Source organism: Haliotis rubra, unplaced genomic scaffold (genome assembly GCF_003918875.1).
Source record: "Haliotis rubra isolate DU_JTF1 unplaced genomic scaffold, ASM391887v1 Scf347, whole genome shotgun sequence".
Lineage (NCBI taxonomy): Eukaryota > Metazoa > Mollusca > Gastropoda > Lepetellida > Haliotidae > Haliotis > Haliotis rubra.
In genome coordinates, this window is record NW_025767021.1 from 801,124 (window position 1) to 816,689 (window position 15,566).

At 39.5% G+C, this 15,566-nt stretch overlaps 1 protein-coding gene across 1 annotated transcript; it reads left to right on the forward strand.

The window, feature by feature from the left end:
* The first annotated feature begins 8,619 nt into the window (after positions 1-8,619).
* LOC124284889 (group XIIA secretory phospholipase A2-like) lies at positions 8,620-14,349 on the forward strand. Its single transcript, XM_046721020.1, has 4 exons — positions 8,620-9,023; positions 9,439-9,506; positions 12,643-12,808; positions 13,849-14,349. Exons 1-4 carry the CDS (start codon positions 8,759-8,761, stop codon positions 13,956-13,958), a joined length of 609 nt encoding a protein of 202 aa, XP_046576976.1. The 5' UTR covers positions 8,620-8,758; the 3' UTR covers positions 13,959-14,349.
* Positions 14,350-15,566: the final 1,217 nt, after the last annotated feature.

Sequence of the window (15,566 nt, forward strand, 5' to 3'; positions counted from 1 at the left end):
GTGTATCATTACAAAGGTTACAGGTACATCTACATCACCTGTATGTATCATTACAAAGGTTACAGGTACAGCTACATCACCTGTATGTATCATTACAAAGGTTACAGGTACATCTACATCACCTGTATGTATCATTACAAAGGTTACAGGTACATCTACATCACCTGTGTGTATCATTACAAAGGTTACAGGCACATCTACATCACCTGTATGTATCATTACAAGGGTTACAGGTACATCTACATCACCTGTATGTATCATTACAAGGGTTAGAGGTACAGCTACATCTCCTGTGTGTATCATTACAAGGGTTACAGGTACATCTGCATCACATGTATGTATCATTACAAGTGTTACAGGTACATCTACATCACCTGTATGTATCATTACAAAGGTTACAGGTACATCTACATCACCTGTATGTATCATTACAAAGGTTACAGGTACATCTACATCACCTGTATGTATCATTACATAGGTTGGAGGTACATCTACATCACCTGTATGTATCATTACATAGGTTACAGGTACATCTACATCTCCTGTATGTATCATTACATAGGTTAGAGGTACATCTACATCACCTGTATGTATCATTACAAAGGTTACAGGTACATCTACATCACCTGTGTGTATCATTACAAAGGTTACAGGTACAGCTACATCACCTGTATGTATCATTACAAAGGTTACAGGTACATCTACATCACCTGTGTGTATCATTACAAAGGTTACAGGTACATCTACATCACCTGTATGTATCATTACAAAGGTTACAGGTACATCTACATCACCTGTGTGTATCATTACAAAGGTTACAGGTACAGCTTCATCACCTGTATGTATCATTACAAAGGTTACAGGTACAGCTACATCACCTGTATGTATCATTACAAGGGTTACAGGTACATCTACATCTCCTGTATGTATCATTACAAAGGTTACAGGTACATCTACATCACCTGTATGTATCATTACATGGGTTACAGGTACATCTACATCACCTGTATGTATCATTACAAAGGTTACAGGTACATCTACATCTCCTGTGTGTATCATTACAAGGGTTACAGGTACATCTGCATCGCATGTATGTATCATTACATGGGTTACAGGCACATCTATATCACCTGTATGTATCATTACAAGGGTTACAAGTACATCTACATCACCTGTGTGTATCATTACAAAGGTTACAGGTACATCTACATCACCTGTGTGTATCATTACAAAGGTTACAGGTACAGCTACATCACCTGTATGTATCATTACAAAGGTTACAGGTACATCTACATCACCTGTATGTATCATTACAAAGGTTACAGGTACAGCTACATCACCTGTATGTATCATTACAAAGGTTACAGGTAGAGCTACATCACCTGTATGTATCATTACAAGGGTTACAGGTACATCTACATCTCCTGTATGTATCATTACAAAGGTTACAGGTACATCTACATCACCTGTATGTATCATTACAAGGGTTACAGGTACATCTACATCTCCTGTATGTATCATTACAAAGGTTACAGGTACATCTACATCACCTGTATGTATCATTACATGGGTTACAGGTACAGCTACATCACCTGTATGTATCATTACAAAGGTTACAGGTACATCTACATCACCTGTATGTATCATTACATAGGTTGGAGGTACATCTACATCACCTGTATGTATCATTACAACAGTTACAGGTACAGCTACATCACTTGTATGTATCATTACAAAGGTTACAGGTACATCTACATCACCTGTATGTATCATTACATAGGTTAGAGGTACATCTACATCACCTGTATGTATCATTACAACAGTTACAGGTACAGCTACATCACTTGTATGTATCATTACAAAGGTTACAGGTACATCTACATCACCTGTATGTATCATTACATAGGTTGGAGGTACATCTACATCACCTGTATGTATCATTACATAGGTTACAGGTACATCTACATCTCCTGTATGTATCATTACATAGGTTAGAGGTACATCTACATCACCTGTATGTATCATTACAAAGGTTACAGGTACATCTACATCACCTGTATGTATCATTACAAGGGTTACAGGTTCATCTACATCACCTGTGTGTATCATTACAAGGGTTACAGGTACATCTACATCACCTGTATGTATCATTACATAGGTTAGAGGTACATCTACATCACCTGTATGTATCATTACATAGGTTAGAGGTACATCTACATCTCCTGTATGTATCATTACATAGGTTAGAGGTACATCTACATCACCTGTATGTATCATTACATAGGTTAGAGGTACATCTACATCACCTGTATGTATCATTACAACAGTTACAGGTACAGCTACATCACCTGTATGTATCATTACAAAGGTTACAGGTACATCTACATCACCTGTATGTATCATTACATAGGTTAGAGGTACAGCTACATCACCTGTATGTATCATTACATAGGTTACAGGTACATCTACATCACCTGTATGTATCATTACATAGGTTACAGGTACATCTACATCTCCTGTATGTATCATTACATAGGTTAGAGGTACAGCTACATCACCTGTATGTATCATTACATAGGTTACAGGTACATCTACATCTCCTGTATGTATCATTACATAGGTTAGAGGTACAGCTACATCACTTGTATGTATCATTACAAAGGTTACAGGTACATCTACATCACCTGTATGTATCATTACATAGGTTGGAGGTACATCTACATCACCTGTATGTATCATTACATAGGTTACAGGTACATCTACATCTCCTGTATGTATCATTACATAGGTTAGAGGTACAGCTACATCACCTGTATGTATCATTACAAAGGTTACAGGTACATCTACATCACCTGTATGTATCATTACAAAGGTTACAGGTACATCTACATCACCTGTATGTATCATTACAAGGGTTACAGGTACATCTACATCTCCTGTATGTATCATTACAAAGGTTACATGTACATCTACATCACCTGTATGTATCATTACAAGGGTTACAGGTACATCTACATCACCTGTATGTATCATTACAAAGGTTACAGGTACATCTACATCACCTGTATGTATCATTACAAAGGTTACAGGTACATCTACATCACCTGTATGTATCATTACAAAGGTTACAGGTACATCTACATCACCTGTATGTATCATTACATAGGTTACAGGTACATCTACATCACCTGTATGTATCATTACAAAGGTTACAGGTACATCTACATCACCTGTATGTATCATTACATAGGTTACAGGTACATCTACATCACCTGTATGTATCATTACAAGGGTTACAGGTACATCTACATCACCTGTATGTATCATTACAAGGGTTACAGGTACATCTACATCACCTGTATGTATCATTACAAAAGGTTACAGGTACATCTACATCACCTGTATGTATCATTACAAGGGTTACAGGTACATCTACATCACCTGTATGTATCATTACAAGGGTTACAGGTACATCTACATCACCTGTATGTATCATTACAAAGGTTACAGGTACATCTACATCACCTGTATGTATCATTACAATAGTTACAGGTACATCTACATCTCCTGTATGTATCATTACATAGGTTAGAGGTACAGCTACATCACCTGTATGTATCATTACATAGGTTACAGGTACAGCTACATCACCTGTATGTATCATTACATAGGTTACAGGTACATCTACATCACCTGTATGTATCATTACAAAGGTTACAGGTACATCTACATCACCTGTATGTATCATTACATAGGTTACAGGTACATCTACATCACCTGTATGTATCATTACATAGGTTAGAGGTACAGCTACATCACCTGTATGTATCATTACAAAGGTTACAGGTACATCTACATCACCTGTATGTATCATTACATAGGTTAGAGGTACAGCTACATCACTTGTATGTATCATTACAAAGGTTACAGGTACAGCTACATCACCTGTATGTATCATTACAACAGTTACAGGTTCATCTACATCACCTGTATGTATCATTACAAAGGTTACAGGTACATCTACATCGCATGTATGTATCATTACAAGGGTTACAGGTACAGCTACATCACCTGTATGTATCATTACAAAGGTTACAGGTACATCTACATCTCCTGTATGTATCATTACAACAGTTACAGGTACATCTACATCACCTGTATGTATCATTACAAAGGTTACAGGTACATCTACATCTCCTGTATGTATCATTACAAGGGTTACAAGTACAGCTACATCACCTGTGTGTATTATTACAAGGTGTATAGGTACATCTACATCACCTGTACGTATTATTACAAGGTTTATAGGTACGCTTAAAGTATCAACTTTCTGTATCATAACAATGTATAAACATACAGACACATCTGTACGTATCATAGAAAATGTATAGACACAGCTACATGTATATTATAACAAGGTTTAAATGTACAGACAATACCTAACGAGGTTTACAGGTACAACTGCATCCCATGCATGTATCATAACACATATTTATAATTTTACCAAAAAATATTTGGAACCCTTTTCACTCAGTTTTGGTCTATATACACCAGCACGCATTCCAATTTGTCATAAAATTGAAGCACTGAAATCAGGTTTAGAATCACAGACCTTAAAGGATACTAGTCAATCATAGGATTCCGACTGGTCCTAAGCACAGTTCAGTAGTCTCTGGCTGATGGACAAGCGTGAAATTCGAGAGAAGTGGTTGTCTGGGACCGCTACGTCATTTTACACCATGTAATTCCTACCCACTATATGTGTCGATATACAGAACGATTAGATATTACGATTCATGACGTGGTAACAAACGAAGGGCTGCTTTCATTTTGACTCCACTGCGCATCAAGTGAGTGTTGACAGCGGGTGACCCTGATACCCTTATGAACAGGCCTACACGCAGGCGCTCCGTGTCTGCGTGTGTACATTGTTTGCCAGACTGATTGCTTCTCTTCTCAGTGAGTGAGTTTAGTTTTACGCCGCTTTTAGCAATATTCCAGCAACATCACGACGGAGAACACCCGAAATAGGCTTCACACATTGTACCCATGTGGTAACCCGTGGTTAGAATTGGTCTTCAGTAATCCATATGTAGTTGCAAAGTATAAAGACGTTGATCTTCCGTAATCTGAATTGTTCTGTCTGTGATCATGGTAGGTCGATAGTGAAATACAATCTCCTGACAAAAGACTCCATATCACTAAGACGGCTCAAGGACTCAAAGGTCTGTCGTCTCACACTGAACCATATTACAAGGAAGTCAATTTACAAATAAGTTCAGGAATGTACTTTTACGGGAGATGCATTTGTTCTTATGACATACCACAAGGAAAGCAGCCATTCGTAGATATATATTTTGATATCTGTCATGCTTGTAATTGTTTATAATTGTTTTGATAAAAACAAGTGCATGTGTATGACTATCGCTAATAACGCTATCTTTAACCCTGTATTGTTTGCTCGGTAACTCGGTACAGTGTAACGACACACGATCTATCGCGGACTACTTCCTTGTAGGACACTATTAACAGTTACATAACAGTTTATCACTTAAGCAAACCACGGAAGTATTGTATAATCAGTGTCCTATGATTTGATGGAATATATCGGTAAGTGGCGGAAATGTCACTTACTTTGTACATAAATTTGGCGTGTGTGTGTGGTGGGGTCGTTCACATTGTTCATGCATCTCCATAAATACCATTATCACTCCCCCCAACCCAACCTAGCCATAACTTATTAACGGCCCCCAGTAGGTTTTTTTGTTGCTATAATATACATTTAATAGAGCCCTTCGGAGAGAACATTTTGCAATACGATGACATCCATAAACTAAGTCAGCAATCTTGACCACCCGATTCCATTAGTCGCCTTTTACCACCAAGCCCAGACCGATCTTCAAGAGGTGTTATTAATACATGTGAATTGTACTTGGAGTTGAGCAAATAGGATGAGAAGAGTGACTTCCCATGATTGTCCGGTGTCCAAGTGAATGGGACATAGTCTATTATATTTTGTCTGTCTCAAGGTCTCTGAACCGCATTATTTTTCATACTGTCTATAGCAATTTCTGGAATGCTAAACTCAGGCTCCAAATGAAGCAAGTCCAGATTTCCTCAGGTTGGGTGAGTGGGTGAGTGGGTGAGTGGGTGAGTGGGTGAGTGAGTGGGTAAGAGGGTGAGTGAGTGAGTTTAGTTTTAAGCCACTTTCAGCAATATTGAAACAATACTGAAGCGGAAGACACCAGAAATGGGCTTCAAACATTGTACACATGTGGGGAATCGAACCAGCCTATCCAACAGCCCCACGTAGAAGATACTTTTATCTATGCAAATGACCATATTTTCTCGAGAAATCGACCATAGTTCTTTGTCTGTTTTATGTAACCTCTTGTTTCATTAATAATATTGCCTATTTGTGACTTTCAGCCTGGGTTTGCCTTATTGAAGTACGATCAGAAAGTAACTCATTTAAGTGTGTCGAAGTTTTGCTGAAAGCCTTTGTATTCGAACGCTAATACATGTATGTCGAAACGGGTTTAGTTGTGAATATGCAAAAAAGGCAAAATAAAACATACTGCCCAACATTTTGATTTAGTTCCAAATATATATAGTTGAATTTGGTCTTCCTGTATTTTCGCACCTATTTCTGTTGTACCCCACCATGATGTTGCTGGAATAGTGCTAAAAGCGGCGTAAAACTACACTCAGTCCCCGTATTTTCACCCCCCAAAAAACCCCCTCAAAATCTCCTCATACATGTGACTATGGACCTAATATGCTTCTATAGCTATATATGTGTATAAGGGGCGGTGGGGTAGCCAAGTAGTTAAAGCGTTCGCTCGTCATGCCGAGGACCCAGGTTCGATTCCTCACATGGGTACAATGAGTGAAGCCCATATCTGGTATCCCCCTCCGTAATATTGCTGGAATATTGCTAAAAGCGGCGTAAAACCCAACTCACTCACTCAGTTTGTGGAGAATAACGGAACTGATGCTTAAGTTATATAGACACTCACTGTCACCAGATTCCTTCCGGGTCCAATTGTTAAAGCGACTTTCATATCCATTGGGTGTGAGCCATACATTCATGTCTACTGTACTCAACGCCCCACATAGAGACAGGCCTGTGTGGGATTCAGAGGTGAGAAACACATACTTAACAATTGTTATATTTGTTCGAATTTTGTACATTTTTAGTTGGGTCCCATCCGGAATTCCAACCCATTCTCTCCTCTCAGTACACAAAGTCAGCGATCTAACCCCCTCAGCCATAAACATGGAAGTCTAGCAACTGGTATTAATAATAATAATAATAATATGGACATGTGTAGAGCGCAGTAGTAACTCCACACCTCAAGGGCATGCTCTTTGCGCAACAGTAAATATGTACACTATATACAGGAAGAAGTGTTATAAGATTTAGTTGTTGTTGAACAAGAATGTTTTGAGTCTTGATATAAAGATGGAGATGGAAGGAGATGACTTGACATGGAGAGGTAGTGAGTTCCAGAGGGAAGCTGCGTGAACGCTGAAAGATCTGCCGCCAAAAGTTTGCAACTTGTATTTTGGGCCACTGAGAAGACCTTTGTCTTGAGATCTGAGAGACCGCGCTGGAGTGTAGGGTGTTATAAGATCTTGCATGTAGGAGGGCGATGAACTGTTTAGTGTTGAATATACAAGAGACAGCGTTTTGAATTTTATTCTTTCGCGGATTGGAAGCCAATGGAATGACTTTAGTATGGGAGATATGTGACATCTGGATTTGGTTCTAGTGACAAGTCTTGCTGCGCTGTTCTGGATCTTCTGAAGTCTGTCTAGTTGTTCAGAAGCGATGCCTGCACAAAGACTATTGCAATAGTCCAGCCTGGATACAATGAGGGATCTTGCCAGAGTGGCAGCAGCATCAGTTGTTAAGAGATGACGGATGGCTCCAATGTTCCTGAGATGGAAGTGGCAGGAACGACACACATGAGTGACGTGTTGCTCCATCTTGAGACCTGAATCTAGATAAACACCAAGATTCTTTACCACAGGGGAAAACACTATGTTTGAATCTCCAATCCTGATGTTTGGAACCTGGCATTTCTGTAGTCGGGAATTCGGAGCAATAAGGATAGCCTCGGTTTATCATCATTTAGCACCAGCTTGTTTGATGTCATCCATGATCTGACATCTGAAAGACATTGTTCCATTTTCAGACATGTCAATGACTGGTTATCCTGGTATTCTGGTATCCCACGTACTTTACCCCTCTGACAAGTATAAATCAGTGAATACACAGATGTTATAATTGGGAGTACACTTTCTCTGTTATAGATTCTTGTATGTTTTGGGGTTGAGTCGCATCCGAGATTCGAACCCCACCCTCCGAGTCTGGCAACTATTTGCAAGTACACGAAGTCAGCGATCGTGAACACGCACTCTAGTGTATATATGTATGAATGTGTGTGTGTATATAAAGGTTTCTAAATGGCATTGCGTATTCAAAATAATATATGTTATACAATGACTCTTGGTCTCATAGTCAGTCATTATATCAGATATCCACATGTGCAGTTCCATTCATATAAAATGATGTAACAAAATATAGGTACGCCATTCATATAAAATGTTGAAGAGTCGACTGGACAAACGAACTCACAACGCTCCCGCCATTATCCAAGGGTGAAGGGCGATAGTTCACAGCCAATCAGATCGTGTTACGTTACCCGGAAGTGTACGTGTTTTTACTTACATGTGTAGCGATGGTTAGTTAATGAACCCCCGGGAGTACACAACAACATTCCATCTCACAAGTCACCAACACGCCATGGAAATTTCACAGCTGGTCCAGATTCTGTGGTTCCTCCCTATTTTATACCTATGTGATTCTACAAGGGTCGACGCTAGTGACGAAATGGACACTGATTTCGATTGGGATGTTGATTTTGACAGCTTCTTGGAATCTATAGATTCAATGGCAGATATGGTGTCGGATTATGTCGGCGATGAAACCGGTTGTCACTACCGCTGTATAAATGGTAAGCGTAGATGTGACTTGTTAGTTGACCATACATGCTTACTGCAACCTGCATGGTTACGACTGAACATCGCCTATCGGTATAAGGGAGGTAACTCTAAGTTCTGGACGACTTTTCATTGATCTTTATTTGGTGCACACACGAAAGAAAATATTAGATTGAAAAATTCGTCTTGGTTGAAAGACAGTAAATGTGTGTAAATTGATTTTGTCGTGTATACTTGGTAATCACATACGAAATAATCTAGTCCATAATTTAATCTAACCACGATCTGTATATATATTAATTAACGGACTAATGCAATTTGTTGGGAAAGATTAAATTAGTTTGTAGATCATTCGTAATAATTTCATTTCATTTATTTTAATATTCTTCATATGTAATCACGTCACATTATTATTATGTTTATTTTTAGCCGCGAAACCAAAGCCAAAGAAGGGTCATAAGCCGAGAAGTAATGGGTGTGGTTCGTTTGGCCTTGAGGTATGCTTTAATAATATATTACATACTAGTCACAAGTCTCCCAAGAGAGGATTAATTCATGATCCCTAGGTTATATAAGTAATAAATATATGTAGTCCCAATAATGGGATACTTTCTATTGCCTAGACAAGTCAGTTTTAATCGTAGATTATTATGTATATAGTTATTATTCAGTACAAGTAACTATTATATATGGCTGAAATAATGCTGATGCGACTATAATCTCAACAATTCAGTACAGATATGAAGCAAGGCTGTAAATAATTGCCCAGAAAATATAATACCTCTCGATTTCCATATTATTTTAGGGAATCGTTTATGGTGTTAATAATGTATATAATGTCAGTCTCAGAAATATCTACCATTGTCTGGTCGAATACCCGTAACTGTCTCTTTTTAACAGTTACTCATTTATTTAGATTATTTGGGGAATATCAATAACAAAAACGTCATTTTTTTTTTTTCCGCCAATCTTTCGCTGAATCCCTCTTTAAAGATAAAGAAAAGCGCATTTTTTCATACTGGTAACTTCGTGAAATTACCCCGATGATACCTGTGAAAAATATTAACTTCATTGAAATAACTTGGTTACTGAAGGAGATCTTGTCGTGCCAAATACTTATGTCCCATGTTTGTACACGAGCGAATACTTCCTGTTTTCGGAATTTGACGTAGTAGGCACTATATGAGGCGCACCTTGCAGTCAATTCCATCCTCAGTCGTAGTATCGTCTCTCACGGTTGGCCTTGGGCTGTAATTATACATTTCATCAGCACACATGTTAATCTTATGCATGATATGTAAACTTGACAACGTAATGTCTGTTCAGCATGTGTGTAAAATAACCTGGGCCTATATTTTCGAAGCTCTCTTAGCGCTAAGATAGTCGTAAGTTAATGTTAATGTATTGCACTTACGACTATGTTAGCGCTAAGAGAGCTTCGAAAATCTAGGCCCAGGCCTTGGCAAATGGGCCACTATTTATATTATGTTGAACTGCTCGTTGCGTATTTTTCATTACAGGAGTCTTTCCTGAACTCTAAGTTAGTAATTCACATCTTGTCTACAATGTTAATATCACACCATTGTATAGTGAATGTGTAGAATGTATCGATGTTATTGTAATGAATTAGTGGAGATTATTATCAGGCTCCTACAAATGTATTATGATCATCATAACATGAATAGGTCTCACCCTTGTGCCCACTGAAAACAATCACACATAGTTATATATTATATGTATATGTAATAATCTTTTTGTTATTTTTGTTTTGCATCAACGTGTATATCAAGAGTGCTTTGAAACCATGTCCCTATTTATTAGTATTAATTTAATATGGTGTCCAACATGCCATGCCTTGATTCTTTGCCCTAGGTGTAAGGTTATAACAGCTGTTTTCGAGATACCACCTGAAGATACCGTTTCAACGGGTTTCAGTCAGTTTAGCGTGCTTACGACGGTTTAGAGGCAAGAGCGTTGTAGTTTAGCCTATAACACACTGGTACACAAGAGCGTTTACCTGTTCAGTTGTATGTAGTGATGATTATCAACTTCAACCTGTACGGTCCCTTTAGACTCGAGGATTATTTCCTATAGTACAATACAACTTGGGAGTGATTGCTGTAGATCTGCCGTTGTTGATCAAGTAGTTGATATTTTATCACATTTGGTCCTGGATACTATTTCACGGGAACAAAATAAGGGTTTAAAGGGGATTATCATATCCCAGTGATTTCTTTTACTGAAACAATAGGAGTTGGGTAAGTGGGAAGACCCCAATCTGCCTATGTTACTCCGGGGGAGAACTCTTACATCTACATTCGCGTGATGTGACTCGGATTAAGGAAATTTCACTGCATATTTTGATGGATAGAAAGAAGAGAGATGTGATAATTGTTTGATCGGCATTCTCAAAAAAGATACGGGTTTTATTTGAAATAAAAATATACCCCTTCCCCCAAATTGGGAGTATGTCCGACTATGTAGCGAAGAAAGATACTAAAAACGTGCAACATATTTAATTGATGCACAACACGTGCAGTAAACATTAATCTGCAGTGTGTCTTATGTGTCCGTTCCGTAAGTACTATTAAGAAATGACTGCAACATTTTTCGTTAGTGGATGTATATACGGCAAATACGTCAACCGTAACATCGTCACAGAATGTTTACGTAATCGATCTTCAGAAACCCATGCTTGTCGTAAGAGTCGACTAACGGGATCGGGTTGTCAGGCTCGCTGACTTGGTTGACACATGTCATCGTATCCTAACTGCATGGATCTTTATACTGTTGATCACTGGATTGTCAGTTCCAGACTCGATTATTTCCAGACCGCCGCCATATAGCTGTAATATTGCTGAGTGCTGCGTTAAACAAACTAACGTAATCATGAACACAATAAAAACTACAATAAGGCATGGCACGCCACATACTTTTAACAGTAGTCCGATAGCGTTCGTGGCTATTTTCGGGTTATAACCGAACGACTCGGAACTTGGACCAATTACGGTAGTCGGTAATCTACAGTCCATTATTGTTTCTTCGATCAGCTGGGAACTGTTTGCTATTATCCTGCTCTGTACAGCGTGAACATTTACGATCATATCAAGCGAATAATGGCTCTTGAAGCTAAGACCTAGAGATCAAACGTAAGTACGACATTATAGACCGTTGGTTAGCACGCGCAGTCAAGGTGTATTTTAGCTTGTTCTCGACTGCATGAGGGCTTCTGGTCTGGTATTGTTTTTGGATAGGGAATCTGTTGGAGGTCATCACGGAAACCGCTCCTAATACAACTTGTTAATGCTGTTCTTAATATGGATATCACGCCATGTTACTACCACTGGAACAGGCCTACGCTCGTCTGAAGCGTCGAATATCGCTTGACAGAGTTACGCCCCTTAGGCGTAACCGAAACCTCTTGTCTTTGGTTCGGTTGTTTCTAGCTTTGTCAGCATCATTGATATCATTCCTGCTAGTTTGACCTTAATGGTAAAAGTGTAAGACCTGTTTACTTCGTCCCTTCCACAAACGTCAAATTATTACCTGTCCTAGAGCTGGTTTTGTGTTCAAAGCGACGTTAAACCATTCTCTTACTCACTCACACTAATTTTACACGTGTTGGTTCCCCAGCTTGACACAAGTGCATTGCCGGCGGTGACGAAGTGTTGCGACAACCACGACTACTGCTACGACACGTGTAACAACGACAAGGTGAAGTGCGACGACAAATTCAAGGACTGTCTCAACAACGTCTGTGATAAGTTAGGAGGAATAGCGAGCGAAGATCTCACCGGCGGTACGTTCATCAACGAGTATTGGATGGCAACGTGTATTGTGCAGCAAAGTGTATTGTGTGACAAAATGTATGTTATTCTAAATTGGACATTTCACGGACATGTATATTCATTTGTGGGCTAGAGCATATGTCCTTAACAATTTACACTTTGTCACAAGAGCTGACACTGGATAGGATGAACATACTCTGTGTCTTGATAACTTACCTGGCATCGTGCCCCATAGCGTGGGACGATGCTCCTAATATCAATCACTGGTTTGCCTGCTTTAGTCTGAAGGTTTTACAGGCCGAGGTCGTCTTAATTTGCTCACCGAAGTCGAATAGTATACAGCCACATAGAGCTGGCGTGGGTGTTTGGGTTATTACAATGTTGAAGTGAATCATTTTGGGATCCATTAATATAGTGTATGTCCATCCACTGTTCTCGAAAAGGGACTGACTGACTGAGTTTGGTTTTACGCCGCTTATAGCAATATTCCAGTAATATCACGGCGGGGGACACCAGAAATGGGCTTCACTCATTGTACCCATGTGGGGGATTCGAACCCGGGTCTTCGGCGTGACGAGCCAACGCTTTAACCACTAGGCTACCCCACCGCCCCTCTCGAAAGGGGAGGGTCTCAGGGTACTGTATACTTTGCCAGCCACACGCATAGCAAGCCAAGTTTTTCGTGGAAGCCCGATAGGTTGGAAAGCTTTACATTCAGATAGCATTGAGGGCTTGCCCAACCTTTTTAGCAACAATTATGGGTAAGCCAGGGCTTTTCTTTATGATGGTAGCTACGCCCCTTCCAGCGTTAGGCAATACAGAATAATACAGCTGGTGTCGGCTCCGCAGTGTTCTGTGAGTAGCGCACGTTAGTATTAAACAGCAGCCTGGTATCTCATTGGGCTAGCACAGCCTAGCAGTATGAAAACGGCATGATATCGGACCAGTACAACCAGCCATACGAACACATGCGTTCTATTTAAGTGTATTAATTTTGATCGTCAATCTAAACTCTATTTCATCTCACCTGTTTTTTATGATCATGTTGCAGGTTGTCGGTCCACGGCGGATCTCATGTACGCCAGCACGTTGACGTTAGGATGCAAGCCTTACAAAGACTCACAGAAAGACGCATGTGCTTGTGAACACGATGAGTTGTAAAGACAACAGCACAAAGTGGTGTTAGAAGCACGTTTTAGGGAAATAGTATGGTGATGGACGTGTGGTTTTGTATTTGTGTGTATGTGTGTGTGATTTAGACGTTTGAACGGAAGAGGATAATTGGAAGACGTACTGAACAAGTGGTTGCCTACACAGTGAACATGTCATTATAGTGGCCATGGTGTTGTTTGGTGCCTTGGCTGGATGACAGGCCAGGTGGGATGAAACAATCTACAATGGCAATCCCAACAGAACCTATTCTTTTCTCCGATATGATACCTCACAGTCGGAGATCTGCAGACATCTCTTTGGAAGGTTGGGTCAAATGAATATTGTGTTAGCCTTGATCGCCCAATTTAAATTGTGGTTTTTCACCCCATGGAATGTCAGATCCCCCCATAGGATAATTCGCGCTACCCTACCTCTATAAAGTTATAAAATAAAGTAGCTGTTAACGAAGCTAACAGTAGTTATCAATGACATGAGTGGGTGCTTATGGTTTTGCACTGCTTGTACCAATATTGTAGCAATATCACGGCGGGGAACACAGAATAAGGCTTCACTCATTGTTCTCATGTTGGGAGTCGGACCCGAACTGTCTAATGGACCGTGGAGAGGATCTGCTGAATGTATTTGATATTAATGGAATTATGAAACATTTTGTAGCCTTTTATGGGGATAAATATTTTTATGTTTTTTAAAACAGAAATATCAAAGGAAATGGCTGTCGTATATTTTTATTGATTAATTTTTGTATTAAATTTGTTTATTTACAGAATGTCGTGATGCTGTTTTATTTTTTTAATAAAAGAAAGCAAGTGGTTGGCAGCTTGCGTTGAAAACACGTCCCGGTTAAGGGAAAAAGACATCTGTATATTAAAGGGAAGTAACTCTTGAATACTTGGCTCAAGTCGATTTGGGCTACGATTTCTACTAGCCAATATATCACATACGTACGTCAAAATACAGAATTGTACGCGGTACCCTAAACGCAGGACGACTCCATATCCCCCAAGCCAAAACCGAAACCGTATGTAGTTGTTACCATTCGCCTGATAGAGAGTGGTCTTGTGCACACCAAATATTCGTTGCTGTCACAGTGTATACTTGATTCTTATAACGCAATCAATGTATTTGATACAACATTATGACAGTTCCGATCAAGCAAACGGCACAAACGGACTTTGAGTACGTTTCTGGATGCTGATTTTGACTTCGGTATATTTCAGTACATTTCTGGGGTTCATTGTATCTGTATATTTTAACAGTATTCCAGTACATGTATATCACAGCTGACTGGCTTACTGTGGGGCGGAACGCTCGAAATGATGCAGCTCTTCGACCATTAATACTTTGGTGAAACAATAAGCACATGTTGCATACTGGGGTTCGAATGCAGTCACATTCCAGGTGTGCTCAAGAGACGCAACTCTTTCAAACGAGCTGCGGCACTCTTCACGAATGGATGCAGTAAGGGCTTAGAGGACATATCTGAGTTTATCGGTTGGGTTTCATGACTAAGGGACTATTCTTTTACGTACGCACGCACAGAAAGGTTCATGATATACTGTCGTCCAAGTAGCAGTACAGCAATTCGCAGATCAGAGT

What these genes read in the sequence shown, in the direction of transcription:
- LOC124284889 (XM_046721020.1), top strand. Translation starts at nt 8,759, where the DNA reads ATGAACCCCCGGGAGTACACAACAACATTCCATCTCACAAGTCACCAA. An exon ending in TCACTACCGCTGTATAAATG is followed by an intron (nt 9,024 to 9,438) that starts GTAAGCGTAGAT and finishes GTTTATTTTTAG; the next exon opens with CCGCGAAACCAAAGCCAAAG. An exon ending in GAGCGAAGATCTCACCGGCG is followed by an intron (nt 12,809 to 13,848) that starts GTACGTTCATCA and finishes ATCATGTTGCAG; the next exon opens with GTTGTCGGTCCACGGCGGAT.